At 42.1% G+C, this 27,878-nt stretch overlaps 1 protein-coding gene and 1 long non-coding RNA gene across 2 annotated transcripts; one reads left to right on the forward strand and one right to left on the reverse strand.

Moving 5' to 3' along the window:
* Positions 1-392: 392 nt before the first annotated feature.
* On the reverse strand, positions 393-3,546 carry LOC122771946. Its single transcript, XR_006360717.1, has 2 exons — positions 3,369-3,546; positions 393-1,113 (listed from the first exon to the last, which is right to left on the reverse strand). It is a non-coding gene; the product is annotated as an uncharacterized LOC122771946 (long non-coding RNA).
* LOC122771928 (potassium/sodium hyperpolarization-activated cyclic nucleotide-gated channel 2-like) lies at positions 3,284-27,878 on the forward strand. Its single transcript, XM_044029510.1, has 8 exons — positions 3,284-4,455; positions 6,503-6,926; positions 9,211-9,372; positions 17,724-17,942; positions 24,392-24,538; positions 24,731-24,971; positions 25,064-25,228; positions 25,771-27,878. The coding sequence occupies exons 1-8, from the start codon at positions 3,284-3,286 to the stop codon at positions 26,730-26,732; spliced, it is 3,492 nt and encodes a 1,163-aa protein (XP_043885445.1). The 3' UTR covers positions 26,733-27,878.

Genomic DNA, 27,878 nt, shown 5'->3' on the forward strand with positions numbered 1-27,878 from the left:
TTTTACTTATTTGCAATATGTAAATAATAAAACCACACAGTAATGATTCAATAAGAGGGCCTCAGTTTCAGCTTTGCCTTGACAAAACACTTTTATTGACAGCTGACCTTGATTTTTCTGAATATATTTAATTAGCAGAGGCATTGAAACACTTATCACTATCACACAGTCATTGTCCACATTTTTACTGCCTGATCCTTTCAGCTCAATAATCCCTTCTGGAAAGGGCAAGCAGAACAAGAATGAAGATTGAAGATTTATTTCACACACACACACAGTTAGCTAGTAGTTAGACAGTAGTTTGTAAACCGACAAATCGTATGGATTCTGATGGTTAGTAGTTAGAGACACATATAAAGGTTAACATATAACAAAAGCTTTGATGACAATAGTGTTTTGATACCAACCAAGCTTTAATTAGAACAGCGCATGCTCCAAACACAGACTGGAGGTTATCTTAAACATAATATCTGTCACATATAACAATAAATAGAGTGATAGTTTTGCCTGCTGGAAAGTTCTACAGTCATCAAATGTCCTAAACATGTCTTAGACATCCCCTCAAACACCTTGTGTCAGAGGTGTAACTCCTCAACAAGGGCTTATGGCTTTTTTGGACACTGAAGTGAATCTTGTCACAAAAAAAAAACAATTTTGAAACAATTTCCTGTTGCCAGTAGGTGGTGGTATGAGTATTATTCCTGCACTTGCTGTGTGGATTCAGACCATAATTCCTGTTCAATATTTCAAAGTTGGAGGAGACTGATGAACAGATATAAAAAATTAGAACATGGTTGTGAGTTGTAGATACTGTTTTTTTTGTCATCAGACACCACGCACACATGTATCTTCTCCTTTACCAGGGTATTGAATGGTGCAGTAAACTGGTTCACAGAAGGAAATGCACATCCACATAGTCACATAATACATTCTTTTTTTTTGTCGTATAAAAAGGTAGCTATTTCTTCATGTTTTCCTCATGAAGAGAGTTGGCTGTGTCTGGTGCTTCACACGAGTAAGGCCATTAGAGTTGTGTTCTGCTCCTGTGTTGTGCTGTTTGCGTGCCACTGCCTCTCCACCAGGAAATTAACTAACCTGGGTGCAGCTGAGTTGCTTTGAAAGAGAGAAAAATGAGGAGAGGAGTTTACAACCAGACTAACTTCAACTTAAATTACTATTAGAAAATAAGTCGGTCTGTTGCAGAGATGCTATATAACATGTGCTGCAACTAATGCTTATTTCCTCGATTAATCAAGTACTTAAAATGTTGATTGATGTTTCTCAAACCCCAACAAGAGGATCTTGATCGTCTTGTTTTGTCCACAAACCAAAAATTAATCAGTTTCATTGATTTCTCTGTTACATGGAGCAAAAAAAACCAGAAAATATTCACATGCAAGAAGCTGAAAAATATGAAAACTTGTTTTAATTATTTTAAAAAACACTCATTCGTTGACAAAAATCGAGTAATCGTTGCAGCCGTAAATATAGCTATATTTGTATGCACAGTTGATCTATTTCATTCATTTGTGAGCTAAATGACAAATTCAGTAACTATCTCAAAGAAAATGAGTCATCACTCATTTATTCCCAGCTCATATCAGATGTCAGTCAGTTTGAGCCATTCCCCTGTCAGTCTCTGTCTAATTCATTCATTCCTCTGCTGTATTTGTTTAACCTGGCTACAGGTGGAATTTATTATGTAGACGCTGTAGAAAATAGGATGTCAACAGCTTATTGGATACTCCTAGAGTTACTTATAGCGTGAAATAACTTAAACTGCTGCTATCCATATTTGTGCTTTGTCATTTCTTTTTTACCTCTAAACTTAAAAAGAGACTTCAGAGTATAGAAGCCAAATGTTCTGTGATTGAAGTACAGGATTTGTGGCATGAAGCCACAGTGTAACAAATGTCTTTTGTTTTGTTTTTTTGTTTTTTTTAGGATGTTGTTTACAGGATTGCAACTCATAATTCATTGGTGTGCCCTGTTTTGCAGTACAAATGATTTTTTGTTGTGAATCAACAGCACAATGTATGTGACATACATGTACGTATGTATGTGCATGTATGTGTAAGTGTAGACAGGCACTTATTGCACAATATTACAAAATCAGACTAAGTACATTTTTATTATCTACCAGCATTCTTGCCATTATGTATTTTGTGTCAATAGCTAAAAGGTTTGGACAAATGTTAAATTAGAATTGTGAATGTGTGATTCATTACTGTGCTTTATCCTCCACAAGGTCACGGTTCTCTGGAGGGTGAAAGACGGGTTACATCCTGCACAGGTTGCCAGTCCATCGCAGGGCAAACGTATAGAGAATAACAACCACTCACTGACACAGAACACACACACACACATACAGGGGAGAACATGCAGAAAGGCCTGACTCAGTTATTGTTGCTGTATAATGACTTCTGTCTTTCTGTTGTTTTGTCCTGACAGGTGATTTTTCATTCATTCATTCATTCATTCATTCATTCATTCATCCATCCATCCATCCATCCATCCATTCATTGTCTACAGCTTTATCCTCCCCATGAGGTACAGCTGCGAATTAGGTCTATTGTCTGGTACAGTGCAATACAAGGTAACAAGGTCTGTTTTCACAGCATATTCCCTTGAAATAAATTAAATAAATAAACAAATAAACACAAGTAGCTAACAGATAATGTTTCACCGATTTCATGTTCTGAACCAGAACCTTTTATTCATTTAAGTAAGAAGCTGTTGTCTGACAAAATCACATTTAGCACTCCCTCTACATGGCCACTACGGTGCGCTAAATACCAACCAAGAGTGGCACCATTATAGGGAAGTTGTCATTGAAAACACCCTCTAAAATGTATGACATCATGTTGGATGTCACTAACACGTGCTAATTAAACTTTAGATGTTAGAAAGTAACGTATTTGATTCTTCTATGATTTTTTTCTTTTTCTTTTTTTTTATTAAATAGAGCTCCTTGATGCTATTTAATCATTAGGTCATTCCTGAAATGCCTCAGATTTACTTGAACTAAACTGGGGGCAACATAAGCCAATTATTTATAGATCATTTGTTGATATTTGATGCAATAATTGGACGTGTTGATTTGATTCTTGCGCATCCCTGGTTGGATGACAACTGAAAGTAGAAGTGCAGTAGTTTGCAAAGAAGTCACGTCCACCCCTCCCTCTTTTTTCCTCTGCCCTTTCTCTCCCTCTATCTTCTTCTCTCCATCGCCTCTCTGAACCTGATTGGTTTCCTCCAAAGATAATTGAAGACAAAATGTGATATGCTTCATGCCATGGACAGAGACGCGGCTTCACCGGTGTCTGTTGCTACTACGACAAAGAAGGCGGTGGGCGGCATCAGCGCACCTGAGGCTGCAGCCGCGTCCACATGCACCAGGAGCAACAGCGGCCACAGCTGTCTGGACACCGGCTCCTCTAGAGCACCGACCGCTGAGCAGCCCGGTGTGGCCACCAACGTTGAGATGGACGAGACCGAGGACGGAGAAGAGGAGCCCAAGTTTCAGCATCCGCGTTTGCGCCGAGCCGGGGGAAGCGGCAGTGGCGGAAGTGGAGGAGGAGGAGGAGGAGGAGGCGGAGGAGGAGGAGGCAGTATCAGGATGAAGAACTTTACACCAGGAGGGGGAGCCGCGTCCTCGGCTTCCAGGAGAAACTCCAACAAGGAGCCCTGCCTTACGCACACTGAGGACGCTGCTGCCGCTCCACGGCCCTCCGCTGCCTCCAGAGCCACCAACACCCAGACACCCTGTCCGGGCGATGCCGTCCTGCGCGGCGAGACCAACAGAGCATCCAGGGCGGAGGCGTCGGAATCAGCGGAGAAGGTTGTAGGAGCGACAGCGGGTGATGTGTGCGTTGCTCCAATTTCCAGCATGAAATGCAACAAAAACGGAGAATGCAGGAGGGACTCTGGTACCGGGAGCCTGCGCTCAATCATCTCCAAGCAGGAGAAGCAGACAGGAGGGTCGGGGAGGGCCGAGGACGCAGGGAGCGCCAAGCGAGGAGCCTGTAACTCGACCACCGCCAGCATGGACGGCTCCATCACACCAGGTGGGTCCCTGACCGGGGGCCACGGAGGAGACAGCGCAAACCCTGTGTCCGGCGGCGTCCCCGAGAAAAAGGACTCCAAGGTGTCCTTTTCAAACGCACCGAGCCGGAAAGCCTCGTCCTCGCTGCACGGCCCGACTCACACCCAGCAGCCGCGGAACTCTGTCACTTTCCAGAAGCCGGAGGATGGACCGCAGATCATGCCCGCCGAGGATGCGGAGCCTCGGGGCAGCCAAGCCAGCTTCATGCAGCGGCAGTTTAGCAGCATGCTGCAGCCGGGAGTTAACAAATTCTCCTTACGCATGTATGGCAGTCAAAAAGCGGTGGAGAGGGAACAGGAGCGGGTCAAATCAGCTGGAAATTGGATTATCCACCCGTACAGTGATTTCAGGTAAGAGCTGGGGGCTGCACGGTGAAGTCATGAGGGGCCCGTGTGGGGCCACATTGTCACCCACAACTTACTTTACAGTAAGTAACCACTGTGGCTCCATCATCATGGCAACACATGGTGGTTATTGTTCAAGGTTGCCCCCCCCCCGCTTTCATTTCGTCTGATTTAACCTGTGGAGAACTGTAAATAACCAAACAACCTGTTGTCAGGCAAATAGATTTTTTTTGCAAATAATGTCTTTATGGGTGTTGTAAACACGTTCTATTCCGGTCTGTATCTGCACGGTGGAGCAACAAGCTCGGCCTGCTAACACATCTTCACTTTTGGTTGCAGCAGACACTGAGATTAACAAAGAGGACAGCGCTCTGTCGCTGTTTATCATTCATTTTTTTGGGTTTGTTTTCAAAGAAACGCTATAATATTTGTTCTGCGACCATGCAGGGCCATGCTGACACACTGTAGGCTATGTTTGCTCGCGAGTGTGTGTGTGTGTGAAAGAGAGAGAGAGGGGGGGAGTAGCGTGTGTGTGTACGCGATGCACTCAGTAATGGAATGTCACCTTGAGCCAAGCGTGCGAAAACCTCAAGCATGCTCATTGGAGATGAATCCGCCTGTATGACTCCCCGGATCCTGCATTTTAATGACGCGCTCAGTTTTATCACGGTTCAGCGCGGATAAATAACCCAGCTGGACACACAGCCAGCTGATATTTTTAACAAACACATATTTGTGGGACTCCACGGTGAGTCTGTGTTCGCTCACACAGGTGTAATATAGTCCCTGAATCGAGCCACAGCTGCCCGGGTTTTCCTTCTGCTTGCACGATTAGGTTTCAGCACCACAAGCAGTGGACAGCTCCCGCGTGATTTGGAACTGTCACGCGCGTTTGACCGCTATACATTTGACCGCCACCACCTTCACATTTGAACCGTCTCTAATACAGGAAAAACTGGAAAGACGTGTTCGACAGCACAGATTTAATATGACAAGAAGCCATGATGGAGCTTTCTTTTCCCCGCAGGCGCTTCCTTCCTTTCCTCCTAATGGAAAATCAACTAAGTTGCTCATGATCGTTGTTGTTGCTTATAATTACTGTTGCCGTGGAGTGGAGGAGTCAGAGCCTGTTGCGTAAGTCGCAGTGTAATGACTCAGCGCCGCACCTGTCCTGCAGAGACGCCTCACGCTGAGCGCAAACCCCATGCACTCAACACTTTTACTCCCAAACTGCACATCACTGGTGCCACTGCACCCGCAAGGCCGGTGTGAGCTTATGACGCGAGTGCAACCCTTTTGTGACTGGCCCTCTTTTATCAGCCTGATATTCACTAAGTTAATTTAATGAGGATACATTTAAACAGACTTACAGTTGCCCCGACAAATAGTCTATTTGCATCTTAATATTATTGGAAATTTATGTTTGTTTTCAAGAGGTATAATTTACCTCCTACATTTCGAGCAAAGCCTGCAATAGAATATGTTTTAGTGCACTGTGTTATACAAAATTTCAATTTTACCAAGTAAACAGTATAACTTGGTTAACTTCATCACACATCTAAGGGAATAATGACCTAATCTACATCATGAGCCTTATTAAGTTGAGAAGAAAATAAAAGCTTTTATTTGTTGTCATTTCATTACCATACATTTTCACAGTGGAACCTTGAATAAGAAGGAAGTAATGAGTTTCAGTGACAAAGAAGGAAAAATATAGATGATGAAATGTGCCTCTACTGTATCTTGTAACCTTTATAAACATTCTATGTCTTGATTATTTTATATGTCATGTTAGTCTTGGAAAATATAATTTCAACACTATATCATCATATTATCTTTTTACATGTTGCTGGTTGTTTTTTTCTCCATCTTGAGCTAGGAAGTCTCTTGTGCCTATCAGCTTTCCACAACAACTCCCCTTTCTTATCTGACTCTATTTTTGTCTTTTTTCCTCTCTCTCCTCTTCCCTCTTTCACCCTCCTGTACCTCACACACACCCATGTAAACACACCATCATACACACACCATGACTACACACACACACGCCTGTTAGGTTCTACTGGGATTTCACAATGCTGCTGTTTATGGTGGGCAACCTGATCATCATCCCCGTGGGCATCACCTTCTTCAAGGAGGAGACCACTACGCCTTGGATCATCTTCAATGTGGTGTCAGACACTTTCTTCCTCATGGACCTGGTGCTCAACTTTCGCACTGGAATCATCATTGAGGACAACTCGGACATCATTTTGGACCCAAAAACCATTAAGACGAAATACCTTAAGACTTGGTTCATTGTGGACTTTATATCCTCCATTCCAGTGGATTACATATTCCTCATAGTGGAGAAGGGAATCGACTCGGAGGTGTACAAGACTGCTCGAGCCTTGAGGATTGTCCGTTTTACCAAGATCCTTAGTCTTCTGAGACTGTTGAGGCTATCCAGATTAATACGCTATATTCACCAGTGGGAAGAGGTAAGAGCATGCACATCGTGGTTGTCTGTTCTAGGGGAAAGAATTGAGCAGGAAAACAAACAACAACAAACTACAACGCATGAGAGCAAGTGAAACTAATGCAGGGTTCAAAATGTGTTGCGCTAAGTGGAGCAGCTACAAGATGCATTCAAGCAACCTTGTAAATTTCATCACTTCTGCAAACACACATGTCCACTAACTAAATGACTGTTGCTACTGCTGCCCCCTTTCCACAAATTAGGTAGTTACTGCAATAGAAATCAATACAATCCCCAACAAAATGAAACATTTTTGGTGTCGTTTATTAATATAAGCACCAAATATTTGAGTTAACTGACTGTTTTAATAATCAAATCTTTTAATGTTAACGCCCATCTCTAGACTGTACTCCCGTAAACATTGTGTTTCATTACACAACTTGTAGAAGCAGAGGGTAAATCGTCAGTGGTTTGCTTAACGTTGCCTGGTGCCATCTGCATCCCTGCCTCTCCTGCCACCTGCTGAGAAATGTATGTCAGCACAGTGCTTTAACAAACTTTGCATTGTAATTACTGTTATTGTCTGACATCTTCCCTCTGTTTCCCTGACTGACCTGACAATTCCCACAGGCGGCACCAGGCTGGCTAATAAGCAGCCTATTACCAGGCCAAACACAGTTAATCAATTATGGTGCCAAGTGCAGGTGGGGTAGAGGGCACTGATAATATGCAGCACCAGGGTGCTGTTGAATGTGATTATATATGTCACTAATTGTTCATTTAATGTAATCAGAGAGGTTAGGTAAGCTGACTCTTCTCCAGAGGCCTGACGTGAAGATGGGTGCGGTTGCTCGCTAGAGTCCTCAGACTGAACTCAAAGATACAGTGCATCCATTCCTGGCCACTCAGCTCTTATTTACACTGTGATGGTCGACTTTGTTGGGGGGCCCTGCTCCTGTCTGTCCCCGAAACTCCCTCCTCAAATAAAGAAGAACAGTCTGAGAGACATGCACATCAAAGAGGTCATCAGATCACGCGACTTATCGTTTATGCCAGTATCTGCGGCATGGCGTTGGCATTTTGCAGTGGTGAGCAGTGCAGTGGGGCTCGGCTGTTCACTTGACCTTTGGATAATTGGATTTCTGGAGATATGACGGGATATACACACACATAGAGTGGTGCATGATGGGAAGTGATACTTGGCATGCATGGAGTATTAGAGCGGAGAGTGAGACACTAACACGGGCATTGACAGTTTTCAAATGCCCCACGATGGGCTGTACAATGTGGCCAAAAAGGTTATCACAATAAAACATTTTCAGATCTGCTGATATCAGCAGCCATCGCGATAAATGTCCGATGATTAAAGGCAGATTTTCAGAGTTTCAGATGTTTCTACGGACAGGAAACTATAGAAACTTGTCACTAACAGAAGCATTTCACACATATAAGATCCGAAAGATACAAAACTGTGTTCAGTTTAGAGTTTCTTTCATCCGTCCTCCGTAAAAGGGTCAGACAGTGTCTGTTACTGAACTCCCAAAAAGGTTAAAGCAACATTTAGAAAGCTCATGTGATTCATGTCTAGCCTCATTCATCACTACCATCCCAACACTCAACTGCACTAAGAAATGACCTATTTCTCATTCTTTCATGGAAGATTTTATCAGACAAATTTCTTCATATGAAAAGTCCTGTAACCTCCACAGATTTGCATGTTATTGATAAAACTGCTGCACTGAGACAACCACCACACTGTTATGCAGCAGCCGGGAGGGTCTTTGTTGGAGTTAGTGAGGTGAAAGATGATTGGCCTTGGTGACTGTCCAGTGACTCAGAATGATTGATGGGTGAGGCAACATGGACTATTAGTTGTTAAGGATCAGACCGGGCCCTGTCGATCATCCTGTGTGTTTGAATGTGTGTATTTGCACAAGTTGGCATGTCTGTCTTGTTGTTAGTCTTTGTGCTGCAGGCTTGTGTGCGTGTGTCTGGATTCTGTGTGTGTGTGTGTGTGTGTGTGTTTGAACCACTGATAGATGTCACATGTCTCCATGTAACAGATTTCTTTCCTGCTCCTGCTGTGTTTGATTAGGGACTGATGGGAGCCTGTCTCTCCCACTCATTAATCAAACTTCGGGTAATCCGAAGGAGACTTTGGAGTTGAGTGGATCCCCAGTGATGATTTATTTAAGAAATTTCAGACCCCTCCCACACACACACACAAATACAGAATAAATGCATCTTTTTTTGAAACTGTCTCAGCCCTGATGTAACGCTCCTGCCTTTTTACTGTCTTGCTCCAGATCTTCCATATGACCTATGACTTGGCCAGTGCGGTGATGCGGATCATTAATCTGATTGGTATGATGCTGCTGCTGTGTCACTGGGACGGCTGCCTACAGTTCCTGGTTCCCATGCTGCAGGAATTCCCCTCAGACTGCTGGGTGTCTCTTAACAAGATGGAGGTATGTGTCAGGACAAACATGTCTGTGCATGCAAACTTCACACATTTCACTCTGGAGCCAGATTTACATCTTGTATTCTGAGCTGAGTGGGGAAGAGGTGATCGCGGTCACAGGTTATTGATTGAAGTGTCTCACTGTAATCAGAAAATATTGGCAGAGTGTCAGTCAATATGTTGCGGCGGAAGATAAACTATATCAACAGTTGAGAGATCCTCATATCTTAATATGAAGTGTTGCCTGTGGATGAGATATATTGTATTCTTTTGAGTTGGAGAAATTTTTTCATTTGTCTGGTAAATTAACAATTGTTAAATCAAATAGTAATTTAATTATGTCTTATACTTGGCTCAAGAATGGGTCATGCTACAAGGATGGACTTTTGTCATAGACTATGTTCTCCTTTGAAAGGAGGAGCAGTAATAAATAAATCACTAAAACAGACACTAAAACCAGACTAACAATAGAGAGCCACATCTGGTAGACACAGCGGCGTCCACATAAATACTGACATAAGCATGCACACTTGTTATTCATAGCCTATTGTTCCCAATCTTAGTTCATTGTCTTTCATGCAAAATTAAATTGATAGAGAAATGGTTCTCTGAGGACATCATGCCTGTACGAAAATCAGTAACTGTTAAGATACACACTGATCAGCCACATTAAATATTAAAACCAGCAAGTGGTTCTACTGCTGTGGCAGATTTGTGTATTTTTGACTCTCTGAATTCATTTACATTATGAAAAGTAACTGATCCCACAAAACAAGTTCGAAATCACATTATTGATGGTTCACAATTAACTCTTTAAAAGAGCTGACTGGTGTATTGAACTACAAAGAAGTATTTCCATTTGGAGCAAAGTGTGGTAAGCTGTGATAGTTGTACACAGCGCACAGCATTTTGGATCAACAGGGTCCACTTTGAACGGAACTGAACAGTTGTCTGTTGAAATGATGCTATTACACATGTAGAAAACAGCGATAGGACAGTAGTGAAAACACTGCCGATAAGGGAGCAGAGAGATTTAAGTGCACCACTAGATGCCTCCTCCTCAACATAGTGCGGCGATGACAGGAAAGATAAAAGGGGGGGAAACAGAGGGATTGGGGGGTATAGGGCCAGCCAGCTGCGCTCTTTGTTGCCATGTCTCTCTCAGAGAGATAAAAGCTGGTTGTTTATAGGTCTGTCTGTCAGCCCAGCCTTTTACTGAGCGAGGGGAGACCACACCGCCCCAGACACGAGGCACACGTCCAAATAGGGTTTAAAGAGATTGGGTCCCGCCACTCGATTGTCAGAGTCATCAATGGCTACTTGTAAATTTAAGATTTACATGCTGTATTTCCTGGATGACTATTGCTGTACAACCACAACTCCAATTACAGTAAGTTAATGTGACAACAAGAATACATTGCCTGCATTCTACATTACATTACATTACATGTCATTTGGCAGACGCTTTTATCCAAAGCGACTTACAATAATCCAAAGCAACAATTCTCTCTGTCATGTTGGTGAAAGGGAAGGTATTCCTCTTTGTTTAATGTGCCAAGTATGAAATTACTGCATGTTCACTGGCATTAAGTTGACATTAATGTGGACTCTAGGTCTCAGTGTCAGTATTGTGGGAATATTTGAGGTACAATGAAAGGTTCTTTCCTACAATATTATACACGCAGAAAAAGATGTAAATCCTAATATTTATCATGAGTTTGGTTCATTTTCTGTTGAATAAAACAATCAACAATACATGTACAAAAAGAAAATGCAGATGAATGAATGCCACCCTCTAGGGCTGAACAATTAATCGAAATTTTATTGAAATTTCGATTTACAGTACAGCTTACTGCAATTTTCAAATCGCAGGAGGCGCAATATTTGATAAAGCCAAAATGTGTGTCAAAATATAATTTTCGTTGAATTGTTGTCCTGATCTAAATCTGTTTTTCAAATATGTAGTGGAACCACACTGTACAATTCCCTCTGCTAAGCACTTTCCGTCAAAATAATCACAATTAGATATTTATTCAAAACCGTTCAGCCCTAATATTTAAGTATACCTCAGTGTTGTAGAATGAGTGACTCAGTGCAGGTTATGTCCTTGACCATATCCAAACCAAGTCTGACGTCGTGCTTTCCTTTAACTGCGGTGTTTTCCGTCCACTGAAATATACACTTTCAACTGCAGTGTTACAAATAAATGCAGTTACTGGATCCTCGTAGTGATGGAATATGAACTTGATAGTATAAAGCTGACATATTATCCCTGCATTAGTGTGGTAGGGTGGCCAAGTGGTCCAAGCCTCTAGATTAATCCTCCTGTCTGTTGCGGGTGGGGGTTTAAATCTCACCGCTGCCAGAAAACTTTATCTCCGTGGAGGTGAGGGTCAAAGGAAAGAGAAGAGCCGTTGGTAACACATCACCGTGGATGCCAACTGCAGTAAAACACCAGCAACAAACAAACAAACATAAACTGAGAAATACTGTCTCTGGATAAATAAAGAGAGCTGAAATTAAATTATAATAATAAAACAATTCCAGCTCCAGTTTGCTGCTTTTATATATGTGTGTAATAACAACAAGACAACTGAGGATAGGTTTTGACATATAAAGATGATAAAGATGTTTCCACAATATTCCTCATTTAGTTCCTTCCTTCATTGATTTCTCACACTTATCATGAAAACAGTTTATTTTCTGTCAAGATAAATTTCATAACATGAATGTATAATGTATAGCAGTGGTCAAAAACTGGCCCGCCAGCATCAGTATGTGTGTTAAATTATTTGCTTATCTTCACAAACATGTTTTAATTTCATATCGAGTCCAGAGCTTTTATTCTGAAAAAAATCTGAACGTATTCAAACCGATTCCGTTGCTCGAATTGACAGTTAACCTAGACTAAAATGTGTTTTGGTTTGACAAATAAAAATGAAAACACTGCTATTGTGGGGAGTAAATGTCCGTAAAATAAGGACTTGCATATGTTTAGCTCAAAGAAAAAGCAGTAATTCTTAAAATTGAAATGATGTACAGTACGAGTACCTATCTCACACACATTTGTCTTTGTTCAACCTGGTGATTAAAGACAACATCCACATTATTGTTACCTTAATGTTACCTTTTGTTGTATGTACAGTGATGGTCTTCACTCTACGTTAGTGCAACCGTTAGCCTCAGGAAAACTTCAATATTAAAAATGTTAAAAACTGACAGGACACACAAGAGGACAACACTACAGTGAGCAGAGTACAGGATGATGATATTGAGGGACGACAGATCACTGGCTCCTCCATTGCTCTGTCCCTGTGCATAATCAGAGACACTCAGTCTCTAGAGAGCCGTCACTCTCAAACTAAAGTATCAGCCTGGCATGTTATAGTCTGCCTACAGCCACCTGAGACCGACCCCCTATTGAGTGCATGACAACTTGTAATATTAGCCAGTGCGCCGCAGCCAAACCATCCATCAAACTTCACACTGTACAGAGACTCCACAGGCAGGACCCACTGAGGGCACACGCTGTAACTCACAATGACATCCTCCAACCAGTAATTGGACTTGGTGGAAGTTGCAAAAAACCTCAGGGTAATTTTGTTGTTTTTGTGTTACGCTTCCAGCTTCCATTTAATTTATATCCAGCATTTTACACAGAAATTTACAAAACTTTGTCATCTGGAAACTTATTTTCCATGGTGTTGTTTGGCAGCACAGCACTGCTGTGTTAGTGGAGACTAGAGTTTACTGGGTAATATGAGTGAAAACAACCCTATCTGACATGTCACAGAGACAATACTCTACTATCATCTATTTCTGGTACTAGCAGAGAAGCATTGCTATGGATGCTGTTAAATCTCTTTATTAAGATTAATTCCCTTACCTTAAACTATCTTTTTACCTTATGAAAACCTGTATGCTGAGGATGAAATAATGCCCTTGGGCAGTATTTGAGTAAAATGTTCTAAAATGTTTTAAAATGATGTATATTTTATGTTTTTCTTGAACATACCTATACATTTATATCCTATTTTTGGATAGTGATGGGTAGTTTTTAAAAAAAATAATGTTTATTTATGTTTTTCTTATATATACACACTTGATTGGGTGGGACTGTACATGATCATTTCATGGACCTTTATTTTCTACATGAAAATAATACATTTTGAAAAATGTAACCAAAGAAACAAAGCATTAATCAAATATTATCACCATCTGGTGCTGGAAGTTGCAAATTTGATTTGATTTAAGCTAACTAGGCCTGCAGCAACATATATAGACATATGGAACTGAAAAATGCTGACCAGCCTCTATAAATGGACAAGAAATTGGAAAAGATGAGATTATCTTTGTCCCACTGGAAAAATAATGTGTTTTTGTTCAGAAGGATCTCATTGTGCAGGCAGTGCTAATATTACTCAAGCAGCAGTGATATTTATGTCGACATCTAAATGTTTCGAAGATTAAGCAGTGATATGGTCACAGTGGAAACTTCGACTTTCCTGCAATAGATCCACTCCCCACTTCACTCATGCTTCTGACAGAGTGGGGTGAATGGGATCACGGATCACCTCATGAGGGTAAAGAAATTAAGCAAATTCTGAAGCTAAAGGTAAAAATGGAACAGGAGAAAGCACTCAGAAAGCACAAACCTCCATCTAGGCTGCTCAGTTTTATATGCAGATCACCGCCAAAATCTAATCATTTTTTTCTTGGGCCATGACCGACATCAAATTTTAATCAACACCTGTCTTGAACTATTTGAGTTACGCCGCTCACATTCAGCAAAACACAGGCTAACCTCAAACATAACCTCAGTGACTTCATAGGGATTTCCACTGTAAAAAACCATCCATGTAATGCATTATGAAGGAGCGCGATCAAATCTGAAAGAAACTATTTTAATTTGTTTTTATGAATGGTTTAGGTGGAGACAAAATGCAATAGAAGCAGACTATATGTTACACATTAATACACTAAATCAACATAAATGCCACATTTCCAACATCCATTTTCATTCTTTACGGTTCGACTGGAGCTCTTTTATTGCATAATTTCACTGACTGTGCCCTCTTCTTCTTCTGCTATAGTCTGATGAACTAAAGCACAGCATTATCATACTGTGCTGGTCGTGGATGGAAACATTTATTAATATTTGTTGATTTCCTTGATCCAAATGTCTTTAAATTTCCCTCTCTTACTAATTCATAGTCAGTAAGCTTAAATATAAAGCATATCTGTCACGGAGAAGAGAGAACCTGCAGAAGTGCATTATCACTTACTTAGAGAGTTAGATAAAACATTAACACCACTTTTGATGCCATTATGTAAACTATAAAGCTACCGTCAGGTCGCTATTTGCTGAGTTAAGCATGAGAAATCCATGTCAACTCCACAGATTATAAAGAAACCACACACTCGCACTTGAGTGAGGCAAGTGAGCCGAGGGAAGAAAGAGACAGGGGGAGTGAAAGGAGGCGGCAGAGGTGACTGCAGAATACACTCAGATAAGCCATTGTAATTTAAACTAGTGGGCTGGGCCCGAGGGCTTGTTACATGTGCGTTTGTTATCTTCTGATATTTGTAAAGCTTATCATCTGTCAGACACATAGAATGATTGGTCATTCAGTTGTTTTTTGTGTGTGACTTCATTCACAGAGTGCAGCAGTCCATCGAGCCTCAGTACAGGGAGATTACTGTACTGAGGACAAGAGACAGGGAAGTCTTTGGGTGCACCTCAGATTATTAAGCTATGATAGTGCTATGGCACGAGGCGTGGTGATATTGATGATTCCTTTTGGTGCAGAAATGAGTGATGAATCTGAATGGATGTGGAGATTTCCTGATTTTCCTGTAGTTGGGATCTAAATATTTAGACAGCTGATTTATGTTTGTGATAATCATCAGCCACAGATGTACTTTATTGTTTGTGTTAATTACCTCCACCAAGACTGTCATGTTTTTTTGGCTGCATTTGTATGTCTGTCTGAGTAATAAAAGTCCTAATTGGATTAAATCTTCTGGAGAGAAGAGAGATCATCCAAGTATGGTGGTAATCTGGGATTTCGATATGAAGTGCATTTACACAGTGGCAACCAGTTATGACTCATAAGTTGTGTCACTTATAAGAAACCCTGAGATTTGCGATTGGGTTGGTGCTATCATCATCATCATCAAACTTGTAAAATTATGATTGCAGCCAGGCAAATTAAAATGACCTGATACAACACAATGAAAAGACCCGACTGACCATGCAGAACATGCAGATGCAAGATCATTTAAAATGCTGAAATGTTAAATAAAACCTGCTGAATCTGGCAGATACATTTAAAGTCAGTGCATCATCAGCCAATATCAAATTGACAATCTGCTGCGAATGGAGACGGTGATCAACAAAGCAGTGGATAGTTCCCAAGATGAAGCCCCCTGTTGAGAGTTGTGAAGATCTCTCTCTCTCTCTCTTTCTCTCTCTCTGTCTCTCTCTCTCTCTTTTACCAATGCTATTTCAGAATCAAAGTGCTCATCGTTCATCTATTATTCAATCTATTTCACTCCACTGTTTTCTTTCTGTTTTCACATACACCAGTTAGTCTCAAATATGACTTGGTTGAGCTGTATTTATTTTTGGACCCTACATTTTCTTCGGTTCATGACAGAGCGGTGACTCTGTGTGTGTGTGTGTGTGGTTCTTTGATGTTGTGGATGACAATTTTTATACAGAGACATATGGTGTGAACGATGGTCCTCCCTTTTTACATCTAACTAATAAATTATTATTGATTAATCCATTATACAGTGATGTATAAAAATGCCTGCTGCAGTTTTCCCGTGGCTAAGAGAGATGCAGAAAGAAAACCACGATATTCAAAAGTCAAGGTATCAGAAAGACTGTGAACATTTTCTGTCACATATTTGTGCTTTTGTGTCGTGATAGACAGACAGAGTGAAATGTTTCCTGTCTCATTGTTGTGCAAACAGAAAATAATAACAAAAGAATAAAAAAATAACTGCAACTGCAAAGCTAAATATATGATATATGAAAAAAATCCTCTCTTCCTGTGACTGCAGTTGGACATACATGAATAAAACAGTACGTTTAGAAATCACACGACTGAAATGTCACTGACGCTTTTGCATTTTGCTCTGCTGGAAAAACAGTGGAAACATTGGACACAGTGGGCAAGAGGAGGAGTGTGTGGACTGATAGAAAACAGCAACATTCCTCCACTGAGAGCAAGAAGATAATATTCCTACAATATTGCATTTGCAGCAGCAATGAAATACCTCCATATCAACAGCTATTGGCGCTCTTTAATGATCAAATTACGCCTTGTTATCCTTCGGTGGTGCCATGAACTGTTGCCCGACGTATTGATTATCTTAGTGAACTCACCCCCAATATTGCTAAACAGCACACACATAAAAAGAAATTTGTGATCCATGTTAATGGGAACCACACTCTTCAGTAACACGGCCCCTCCCCCTCTGGCTTCATGTGAGCATTCAGCTGTGTTTGTGATGGCACGATAGCCCGAAGGAAGTGATATTTCAGAGCTATGATTGCGATGCCAAGATATTTTCTGATTATCATCAGAATCTCATCCACGCCTCGTCTGAGGAGTGTTGGCTCACAGAGACAATGAAATAACACTGAGTCTTTATTTACATTTGAATTAGGATTCGTTTTATTTGCACACACGGAACACACCACTGGTGAACACACACACAGGAGCAGTGAGCAGCACTTATGATCGGCACCCAGGGAGCAATGGTGGTTGGGTACCTTGCTCAGGGGCACTCCAACCCCTGACCTGTCCCGGGATTTGAATCACCGAACCTCCAGTTACAAGACCAGTTCCCTTCCACTCGACCATGGGCTGCCACAGAACTTTTTTTTATGGGAAGACATGAAAGGATTCATAATATTTCAACCAATATAAATAATACAGTTAACATGAATACAGTCTGTGGTCTGTCCTGGCTCCAGACAGACAGCTGTATTCACACTGACCAGCTGTCACCACCTGCAGTAGGTCCCTGCTCACACAGTTCTAGAGGACATGCATAATGAGTTCTCATTAACATTGACTTGGAGGAAATCATTTCCAAACAGTCTCTACTTTCCTGATTAGGCCTCGAAGGATTCCCCTGTTGTCTTTTCTACTTCCTCCCTTCCTTCTTCCTTCTAACGCAACTCTGTCCCTTGACTTCTAATTTGCGCAAGTGCTGCTGTGACCCTTCTGTCCTCAGTGTTTTTCCTCTGGTTCTCTGCTCACGACATGTCTTTTTTTTTTTAAATGTAACCTCGATGCCTCCTAAACTGTTTGCTTGTGTTTCCTTCCAATCTCTCCACAGAACGACACGTGGTCAGAGCTCTACTCCTTTGCTGTATTCAAAGCAATGAGCCACATGCTGTGCATCGGTTATGGCCGGCAAGCCCCGGAAAGTCTGTCTGATATCTGGCTCACCATGCTGAGTATGATTGTAGGAGCTACTTGCTATGCTGTTTTCATTGGCCATGCAACGGCTCTTATCCAGTCCCTGGACTCCTCCAGACGTCAGTATCAGGAGAAGGTGAGGAGTAAATTGTCACTGTCTCATGCATCATTTTAAATAATTTGCTGTTTTTCCATGAGCCTGGCTCATGCCAGACTGCAGCTCAGTCTCACTCGAGGTATCCAGATTGAGTCTGGCAAGGGTGCAAGGTGGGACCAATGGACGTAGATGAAAAATGCCTCTGTACTTAATTGGATAGACCTACAACCAATCAGACCAGTGATCCGGAAGATGTATGCAGAGTGACCGTGAACGTGTCAACAAACATGCTTGTTATAGTTTTCTAGAAGAGATGGCTATCTTGTAATGGTGTCTAACGACTTTTTGCCCGGGGGGAGCTCTGAAGTAGGTCACTTAAAATGGAAGCAACTGCCAAATCGAAAGGCAGCTGCTCTTTGGCGGCTGCCATGTTGGAATGTAAACAAGAGCTGCTAGACGTCGCTTCTCTGTCATCATCTGGTGAACTGCGCTGGCCTCTGAAACCCAGACAGGATGTAAACACTCTCCCGACTCTCTCGCTGCCATTTCCGTCTACGTCTGTGTTGGTTTATTTACCGCGCGTACGCAGGTGGAGCTGTTCTCTGTTTGTCTAGTAACTATTTACACTTCAATGTGTAATGCACACCTTTGCTGGTGTGCCCGTTTAGGCTGCTGTAGAAACATGGCTGTGTAATATACAGCCTCCATAAAGCAAAGGACCTAGCCAACACAGACAACATATTCTTTTATTTTAATAAAAACATACAAACATTCATTTTCTATGACTTTATCCTCTACATGAGGGTCACGGGGGGCTGGAGCCTAACCCAGTACAAACATACTTGCCAAACTCTCCTAGATTTTACACACTGGAAACACTGACAGTAACTTGCATGTAACCAAAGATTAACTAATGTTGTATCAGGTTACGGTTTTAAGACATTAATGACGAAGACCCGGGGTCACGACCCGGTTGGAACAAGGGCCTTTCTGCATGGAGTTTGCATGTTCTCCACGTGTGCATGGGTTTTCTCTGAGTTCTCCAGTTTCCTCCCACAGCCCACATGAGGGGATTAGGTAAATTGGTCACACACAAATTGACCGTAGGTGTGAGTGTGAGAGTGGATGGTTGTTTGTCTTTATGTGTCCCTGTGATGGACTGGCGACCTGTCCAGGGTGAACCTCGCATATCTCCCTATGTCAGCTGGGATTGGAACCCCTGCCACCCTCATGAGGAAGATAAAGTGGTAGCAGATGGAAGGATGGATGGATGGATGGATGGATGGATGGATGGTACTCAGTGGCCTACTGGTGGATGTCAGTGACTCCTTTTAGTTGATTAAAACAAAGGTGCATTCATTAAATTATTAAATATTTGAAGTTCATAAATCAGACCACAAATCTTCTCCTTTATGAAATTCTATGAAATTAATATGAATTTGAGTGGTTAGATGAATATAACCACTGCTGTGGTGCAACAGCATCTGGCCACAGCAACATATTATGTTGGACTGTGTGCGTTGTCATGAGATGGTATTTCAGACATGTCTTAAAGCAGTGATGGGGATCAGAGCCTCGCTGAGCAGCGGCGCTGCAGCAGTGGTCTGTGGTGGTAACAGTGCAGCCTCTGTTTCTAAGCAGAGTCTCGCTGGCTGGGGAGCAGGGGGAGTGTTGCTGGCTTTCAGCAGCCAATCAGATGCTGCGGGTGTGTTCAGCCAGGTAGAGCTACGTCGCCTGGGGCCGTGTGTGTGTGTGTGTGTGTGTGTGTGTGAGTGTGAGTGTGAGAGAGAGAGAAAGAGAAAGAGAAAGAGAGGATGATATGATGTCCCCTTGGGCACCAGTAGAATTGATGAGGCAGCAGACCTGTGTGTCCTGCCAATGTCATCCTGAAGGTGACGTAAGCAACCATGGCCGCCTTTTCACTCACTCTCCCTCCCTCTTTCCCCCGTCCTGATCACTCACACACTGACTCTTAATCTACCTACATTCTGTATCATCCCCTATATGCATCTTAAACTACCCCTCCTTACATTATCCCTTCATCTTAACCTCTTAAAAATCTGACTTCCTCCTCTATCTCCCTCTTGACTTCACCCCACATGTGTCTGCTTTCCATCCAGATCTGGGTGTATGTCTCCTTTTCTCTTCTCCCCCCCTCTATCCATCTTCTCTGGTAGTGGTGTCCTTGAGAGGTACAGTGCTATAGCTAACCGGGTGCTGCAGGGAGTGAAGAGGGGGGGAGGGGGAACCTGTGGGAGACAGAAGGGCCTTGATGTCGGCAGCTCAATCCCAGCTCACTGTGAGATATTTAAAGAGTGTGTTTCTCTCTGTTTACAGTGTTTTGGTCTGGGCAGAGTTGTGTGAAACTTGTAGGATTCTATGTGCGTTGTTGCTGCTATAAATCATGGTTTTCGAAAGATGAAGATTCAGCAAGTCTGGCGCTCTCCTCGTTACTGCGTGGACTGAAGTTAAAAGGCGAGAGACAAATGTGCTGTGTTTTGTCTGTGAGCAGTAAGTCTTTTATGCACAAGAGCTGGGATGAAGAACGTTTCATTTATGCTTTCGCAACATCATTTTGTTCACAAATCTGTGCGTATACGCACACACGTAGACATTTTCTAACAGGTCTTCATCCCACCGCAGAATATTATATTCTGTCTGCTGATGGCAGAAAAGTCCAAATCCACAGCACCTTTTTTTTCTGACCAGTTGTAAGATTTTCTGCTGCTCTGTGAGGATTAGTATTTGAGCTGAAGATGTATTTATTTTTAAAAGCTGCTAAGCAGAAAAATGCCAGTCATGATGCCAGTGAGGGTGACGATGATGCGGCTTGGTGAATTTACGTCACCTCCAGAGAGGAATGAGACAGAGAGAGAGAGTCATTTCTATCATTTAGAACATGTTAGAACAGGTCTGCAGGCAGGTGAAGCTGGAGCCACCATTGTGTGGAGGTTTCCATTTCAGCCCAGCGGTGATGTCATACGTTCACAATCCATGCAGGTTTCGGTTTAGGGAGATTAGGGAGGTTAGATTCGGCCTGGTGGTTTTTTGGTGCAAAGACGTGTGAGTTATTTTTACACATAGCAGAGAAAGACGCAGAGTCAGATTTCACGATTGTCGATCTCACTGTCTGCCTCAGAAACCACACAGGTGTTTTCACTCTTTTACCCGACTGGTGTTAGTCTCATTCTGAATTTATGCACCACTGTCTGAATAAGAGGAAGAGTAATTTATTCTGATTCAGTAATAGAGGCTTGTCTGTTGATGGCTCTGTAGGTAGACATATCATGACTGTCAGAAAGTCCTGATACAGCTGGGAGGCTGATGTGAACTATTCTGTCTGATGTCCCAGTTTGAAATGACTGTCTAACAATATAAAGTAGATGAGACGTGTACAGGAATATACAGGCGTATTGTGCGTGATTGACATTAGCTCAGGTGGGAGAGGTTATACTTTTTTACAGGTTCTATAACAGGTTGTGAAATTGGTTTCGCACTCTTTAAATTCAACCTGAAGCATGTGATCGTAAGTCTAAAAATATGTCTATTCAAGCTTATGAGAATGTACTCCTTTGGAAAAACACAGTTAGCGTTAATGATACAGAATAATTCCTATGTTTCTGCATGAAGGTGAATTGCTGATCCACTGTCTCGACTTGACTGTAGAAAATCCTTTGACATTAATAAGTTTTATTGAGTGGAGAAACAGTGATCGATTGCTCATTATCCTACAGACCATTTATCCAATGGCAACCGTCCAAAATGGCAACAATATTTGTTTACACTTTTGTCCATGTGAAGAAGTCTCCTGTAGAGTCTTCTGCCTCACACACATGATGAACTCCTCTAACTAATCAACATTTAAGGCAAGAGCAGCTAAATTAATCTGAAGCTAAATTAAGCTAACAAACCCGCATCATTCTGTCTTCTTTGTCTCTCCCTTTGTCTGAACACTAGGTTTTTCACTGTTTCCTCAGAAGCAGTGTTTCATCTAATGAGTCTTTGTACTGAGACCCCTCAGTGTGTTGTTCCTCCCCCTGTACAAAGCTTCCAATGGAAGACAAGCTCAAGTTTCTCCTCTTTGATGGGACCCAAGCTAAATTAATGGCTTATTGTGTACGAATTTGTGATATTTAAAGGTGAGACTGCAGGTTCTAACAAACGGAGGATTTAGAGTGAAAAAAAGGATGTCATTTTTCTTACTTTCCGTATTTGCTTCCACACAAAATACAAACTTTGGCTGCTTTGTCCATTCAGGCTGCTGTAGAAACAGGATGGCAGCACAAGTACAGACTCCTGCTGACTCATGCCAATGAGCTCCTAAATGTTCCACACTGGATCTTTGAAAGTAAGACACGCATAAAGAGAAAGGACAGAAAGCTGCCTGGGTCAGTAGTTCATGGGCTTAAAAGTAGAACAATTACATTTAAAACAAACACTCGGAATGACAAATTACAAAATACAGTACTAAAGCATGGCAAAATGTCAGCAGGGCTTTTTGTTGCACACACACTGTCATGAAATGACCCAGAAAGTGGACGTCATTTTAACTCCCATATGTGTGTTTATCTGTGGCCTCTGGGTGACATAGTATATTGCTTTTACAGTGCAGTCATTAAATGCCACCATCTCAAAGTTGAGTCTGTACGGTTTCCCCTCAACGCAAGAGTATCCCACACCTTCACTTTATCCACGCTCGGCGTTTCCTTTCTGTGAAAGAATCACCAGCTGCAGCAATATGATACGTCGCGTAAAGAGCTGCGAGACAGGGTCATATCTCCAGGCCACTCTCCATCTGCAGAGTTATTTATGTGTATGCCTGCACTGTACATAATGTCTGTGTTAAGTAGCAGAAGGATGCAGAGTGTCTATGGTCTAAAATGACTCAACTTAATCTGTTAATATGTCTCTCTCCTGGTCACAAGGAGTCTGTCTCTTCCTTATTAATAAACATAGCAATTTATCAGATGCCTGAGAGGATCCAGAGGTTGTAATATGTGTGCAGGTGGGAGGGCTTGGATTGGACAATTCTGTATTGGCTATTTTGGCCACCTCTAGCCTATTTGAATTACTTTATTTATTCTTTTTGGTGTTTTGGGTTTAGTTGTAAAAAAAAAACATTTTTTAAACTCACTATGAAAATCCAATAAACACAGTTGGAAAAAGACGATGCTGCAGAAGTGAAGTGAACCTGGGACCTTCCTGTTGTCTGTCAGAGAATATGACTTGATTCCAGCTGTCGGCGTTTGCAGTTATCCTCCACCACACAATTGATTTTAAGGACCGATGGGATAAAAGTGTGTATGCAGGACGAGGTCCTCAGAAAGTCATGACCACATAGTGTGTGAGCTGAGCTGTTTTGGACAGATTTATACAGGTGCAGAGTATCACTCTGGTCTTGTCAAGCTTTCCATTTGAGCTGCGACTGAAGTGCGCTGTCTGACAGCAAAGAACGAGCACAAATCTTTCCCTCTGCACACGTAACTGTCTGTTGTGTTTACCGCCATGTCTGTCACTGCCCGTGTCTGTAGCCTGGCCAGGTACTGTAGCTCTCACGTTCTCAGTGGCCACTCTGGGATGGATTGCGATTAGCATATCTCAACAATAGCAGCTGATTGTTTGTGATGTTGCCATGGAGCCTACACTCTTTATTGATCTGGCATTGATTCACTTCTAGGTAGCACTGATCAAAGGAGGAGTGTGTTGATCTCAGTTGACAGGTGAAGGGCGTGAGTTAGCACTCTTCTGTGCGGTTGTTTGTGTTGTCTTTGTTGACTGTCTGGAACACTTACTGTGACTAATAAGTAGTGTCCCTTTTTTAACGCTATAGTTTGTAGTGCTGTTGAATTGTAATGTGTTCAAATATTACAGAACACTCAGTGTAATTCCAGCAGTAGGATAAATTACAGCCTCTTTTAAGTTTGTGTTATAAACCGAAAGTCACAATTATGGAGGGGCTGCTGTATTAGACTGAATTTAGGTATTAATATATTTCAAACCATTATTCTTTATTCAAAGTCCTCTACATACAGCACACGTGATATGTGAATTTCAGTTGTTTCTATGTAGGAGACAGACCTACAGCAACAGTGCACATGTCCATCTATTAGTCTTTTTTTTATACCTACAGATAAATAATATCTAAAATCAGCTGGGCACTGTAGTTATGTAGTTCCAGCTATGGAGAGGTCAGTGTTTGTGGGACTGAATAAGACACATGTTCTGATAAACATAAGAAAGGAACATGCTACCTATCACAATTACTTGCACCAAGATATCGGTTATGTCAAACTTTCTTTTCAAAGAATATACTTAAAAGATGTAAAGATGAATTGTTTGTGTGTGTTTTTACATGATTTGCACCTCTGCTATAATGCAATCCATAGCATGCTGATTGTGGGTGCATGAAATCTCTTTGCAGCAGTTTTAAAAGTCATTATAAACTGAATTAACAGAACATTTTCTCTTTCCATCCCACTCCCTCTTAGTACAAACAAGTGGAGCAGTATATGTCCTTCCACAAGCTGCCTGCTGACTTCAGACAGAAAATCCATGACTACTATGAGCACAGATACCAGGGCAAGATGTTTGACGAGGAGAGCATTCTGGGAGAACTCAGTGAGCCTCTCAGAGAGGTAACACACAATAACACACACCATTCTCACATTTAAATATCAATTTCTAATTTTGTGATATACACTATTTGTTTTCAATCCTTATTGTGTAGTTTATCACACAGTGGACAAGATAATATGTTTATCAATGCATACAAGGGATCCTCAGGCAAGACATTTTATTTCATTTTCTCTTCCTGCGTCTTTTCCTAGGAAATTGTCAACTTCAATTGTCGCAAGCTGGTGGCGTCCATGCCGCTGTTTGCCAATGCCGAGCCCAACTTTGTGACAGCCATGTTGACCAAGCTGCACTTTGAGGTTTTCCAGCCACATGATTACATCATAAGGGAGGGCACAATTGGAAAGAAAATGTACTTTATCCAGCATGGAGTCTGCAGCGTTATTACCAAGGGCACCCTCGCTATGAAACTCTCTGATGGCTCTTATTTTGGAGGTAGGAATCCTGTTTGTAACTTCCACATGTTTTTTTTTTCTCTGTGTGTTTAAAACTTTCTTAAGCTGTTTTACTTTCTCTCCTCGTTTCAGAAATCTGTTTATTGACGAGGGGTCGGCGGACAGCCAGCGTGCGAGCAGAGACTTACTGTCGACTCTATTCTCTGTCTGTTGACCACTTTAATGAGGTGCTGGAGGAATACCCTATGATGAGACGAGCCTTTGAGACTGTTGCCATTGACCGTCTGGACCGAATAGGTAAAAAAATAGAGAAAAAGTATAGATTCACAGCGGATCATATTGCAATGAAATTGTACATGTAAGATTAGAGCCTGGCATATGGGCCTAAAATCTGTATCAGACCATGTGCAATGCGCCCAGACTAGCTTGAGTCTAACTCTAGTCTGACTGAACATATACATAAGTAGCAATTCAATTCCCAATCATATAATCTTTGGCAAATATGATTTATTACAGTTTCATTTGGACTTGCGTGAAATTACATACTATATGTTTAAGTCTTTGTTTTATGTTTTAAGTTTCCATTGTATCAGTGTTAAAATATGCAGTAAAATAGGCTGTATTACTCCCTCTGAACATCAGAGTACAGGGTGACACGTCCATTCCTCTGGGCTTGTTCTGCTGAAGAATGTACCTGGGCTCAGGGTACATCACATCCTGTATCAAACCCATATTGTCCTTTCTCCCAATCCTCTTGTTTTCACACATTTCTTTCACACATTTTTTTTAATTACAACTTACAGCTCTCTAGTAATCAATAAATGTATCTGTTTCTGCAGGTAAAAAGAACTCCATCCTGATGCATAAGGTTCAGCATGATCTCAACTCTGGTGTCTTCAACAACCAGGAGAATGAGATGATCCAGGAGATTGTCAAGTATGACCGTGAGATGGTGAAGCTGGTGGACCTGCAGCGCCCACGAGCCATGTCCATGACCCCTTCCATTGGTGGTATCTTTGCTCCTCCTGGTCAATCGCAGACAGGCTCTGCAATTGCCACCCTCCAACAAGCTGTGGCCATGAGCTTCTGTCCTCAGATGGCAAGTCCATTGGTGGGTCCAGGCTCTCTGCAGTCTCCTCGTATGGTGCGAAGGTTTCAGGTGATGCAGAACCTGTCCAGTCCAGTCTCCATGTCTCCTCTTCAGTCTCAACCACCTCAGACTCTTGGAGGAGCATTCGGCTCAGCAATCTCCAGCCCTCCTGTCCAAAGCCCCCTTGCAGTTTCAGGACGGACTTTCCAGTACATGGCAAGCGCAGGACCCTCTGGGTCCCAGTTGTCCCTAGTACAGCATCATGCACCCAGCCCGACATATACCCAGCAGAGGCCTGCCTCACACAAAAGCACCCACTCCCTTCATACAGGCAGCTTGAGCCAGGACACCCGGGCCCTTTCTGCCTCCCAACCTTCACTTCCCCAGGAAGGAACACCACAAGCTGCCTCTGCAGCCCCCAGCCCTCCACCCTCTACTCGCACCTCCAACACCTCCATCGGTCCCCCTCAGCCCACTCACCCGGGCCTGCCCGGGTCCTCAGGGGTGGGGAGATCAGTAGGAGGTCAACAAAGGGTGGCCTTTGCCTCCACTCCGCCTCCTGGTGGACCTGCAGCAGCAGCGGCAGCGGCAGCAGCAGCAGCAGCAGCTGCTGGAGCCGGACCTCCAGACTCTGGAGTTCCCAAGAAAGATTCAATTGTCAGCCTTCCAGAGCTAGACTCTGCCAGATCCCGGCTGTCTTCCAACTTGTGACCCTGGTAGAGTTGAGGAAAGAGGCCTTTTTTGTAGGAGAATCTGCTTGTTTTAGGTCAGTCCAGCTGATCTTCTCAGCCTGCGAAATGACCAATCAGCTACCACCATCGCCACCAGTCATTTGACCTGGATGCACCGTGTGGTGGCGTCAGGAGAAGGAAAAGAGAAACTCCGAGTCTTGCAACACTTTGGCTATGAGGAGTCTATAGAGTTAAACATGTATAACTTAAGGTCGAACTGGTCTAGTCTGCTGTACCAGCACCTTTAGTCTTAGTATCACCCCGTACACTCTGCTTCCAAACACCTACTGTATATTGCTGTCTTTACTGTAAAGATAAGAAGAAACATATGATTAATGTAACTATTGCATACTGTGTAGAATCCATGCAATGCAATCTAGCAGGAGCTGGACTTAAAAATGAAAATCAGGGACTTGAGGTCAAATGACAATGACATTTTAAGCGTTCAAAAAGTGTTTTGAGTGTAAGTTTTTTCTGTATAAGCTGTCGTAGCAAAAGAACACACCGCTCTTCATATTGTTTAAAATAGTAGTAAAAATAGTGTTTTAGACCGCTGGTCGATCTTACATCGATGTGTACATAGTTGATGAAAACGTATGGAAGGATATTATATTCATTGTATCTATCCAAACCAAAGTTGAGCTCAAACACAAAGTCTGGTTGTGTCTGTATCAACTAAAAAAGAAGCATAGAAGAAAATGCCATTTATTTAACTGCCTTGATTCAACGTTAGAAGCCATATATTTGGTTTGTGTGTATGTATATATGTGGGTGTAGGTTTGCGTGTGTGACTTTGTTGGTATGTTTTGGTTCTATTTTCAGAGAACGGACTCACATGATCTCTACAATCCTTTGTCAAGCGTGATTGGTCTGACATGCTGACATTGGCACTTTTCACCAAACGTCTGGGAGGTGGTCAGCATACTGATTGTAATCCTGAAGGCAAAGGTGGTTAAATAATCTGAGCTTTATCAAATGGAAACATTTGTGAACAACCCACACTGTATACTTGCTTGTTTTTGTCTAGGTTTATTGATTAACACATGCAATATAATTCTGCAATACTCTACCCCGCCTATATATATAAATAAATAAACAAATATATATATATGTATATGTGTATATA

Source organism: Solea senegalensis, linkage group LG1, assembly GCF_019176455.1.
Source record: "Solea senegalensis isolate Sse05_10M linkage group LG1, IFAPA_SoseM_1, whole genome shotgun sequence".
Taxonomy (NCBI): domain Eukaryota; kingdom Metazoa; phylum Chordata; class Actinopteri; order Pleuronectiformes; family Soleidae; genus Solea; species Solea senegalensis.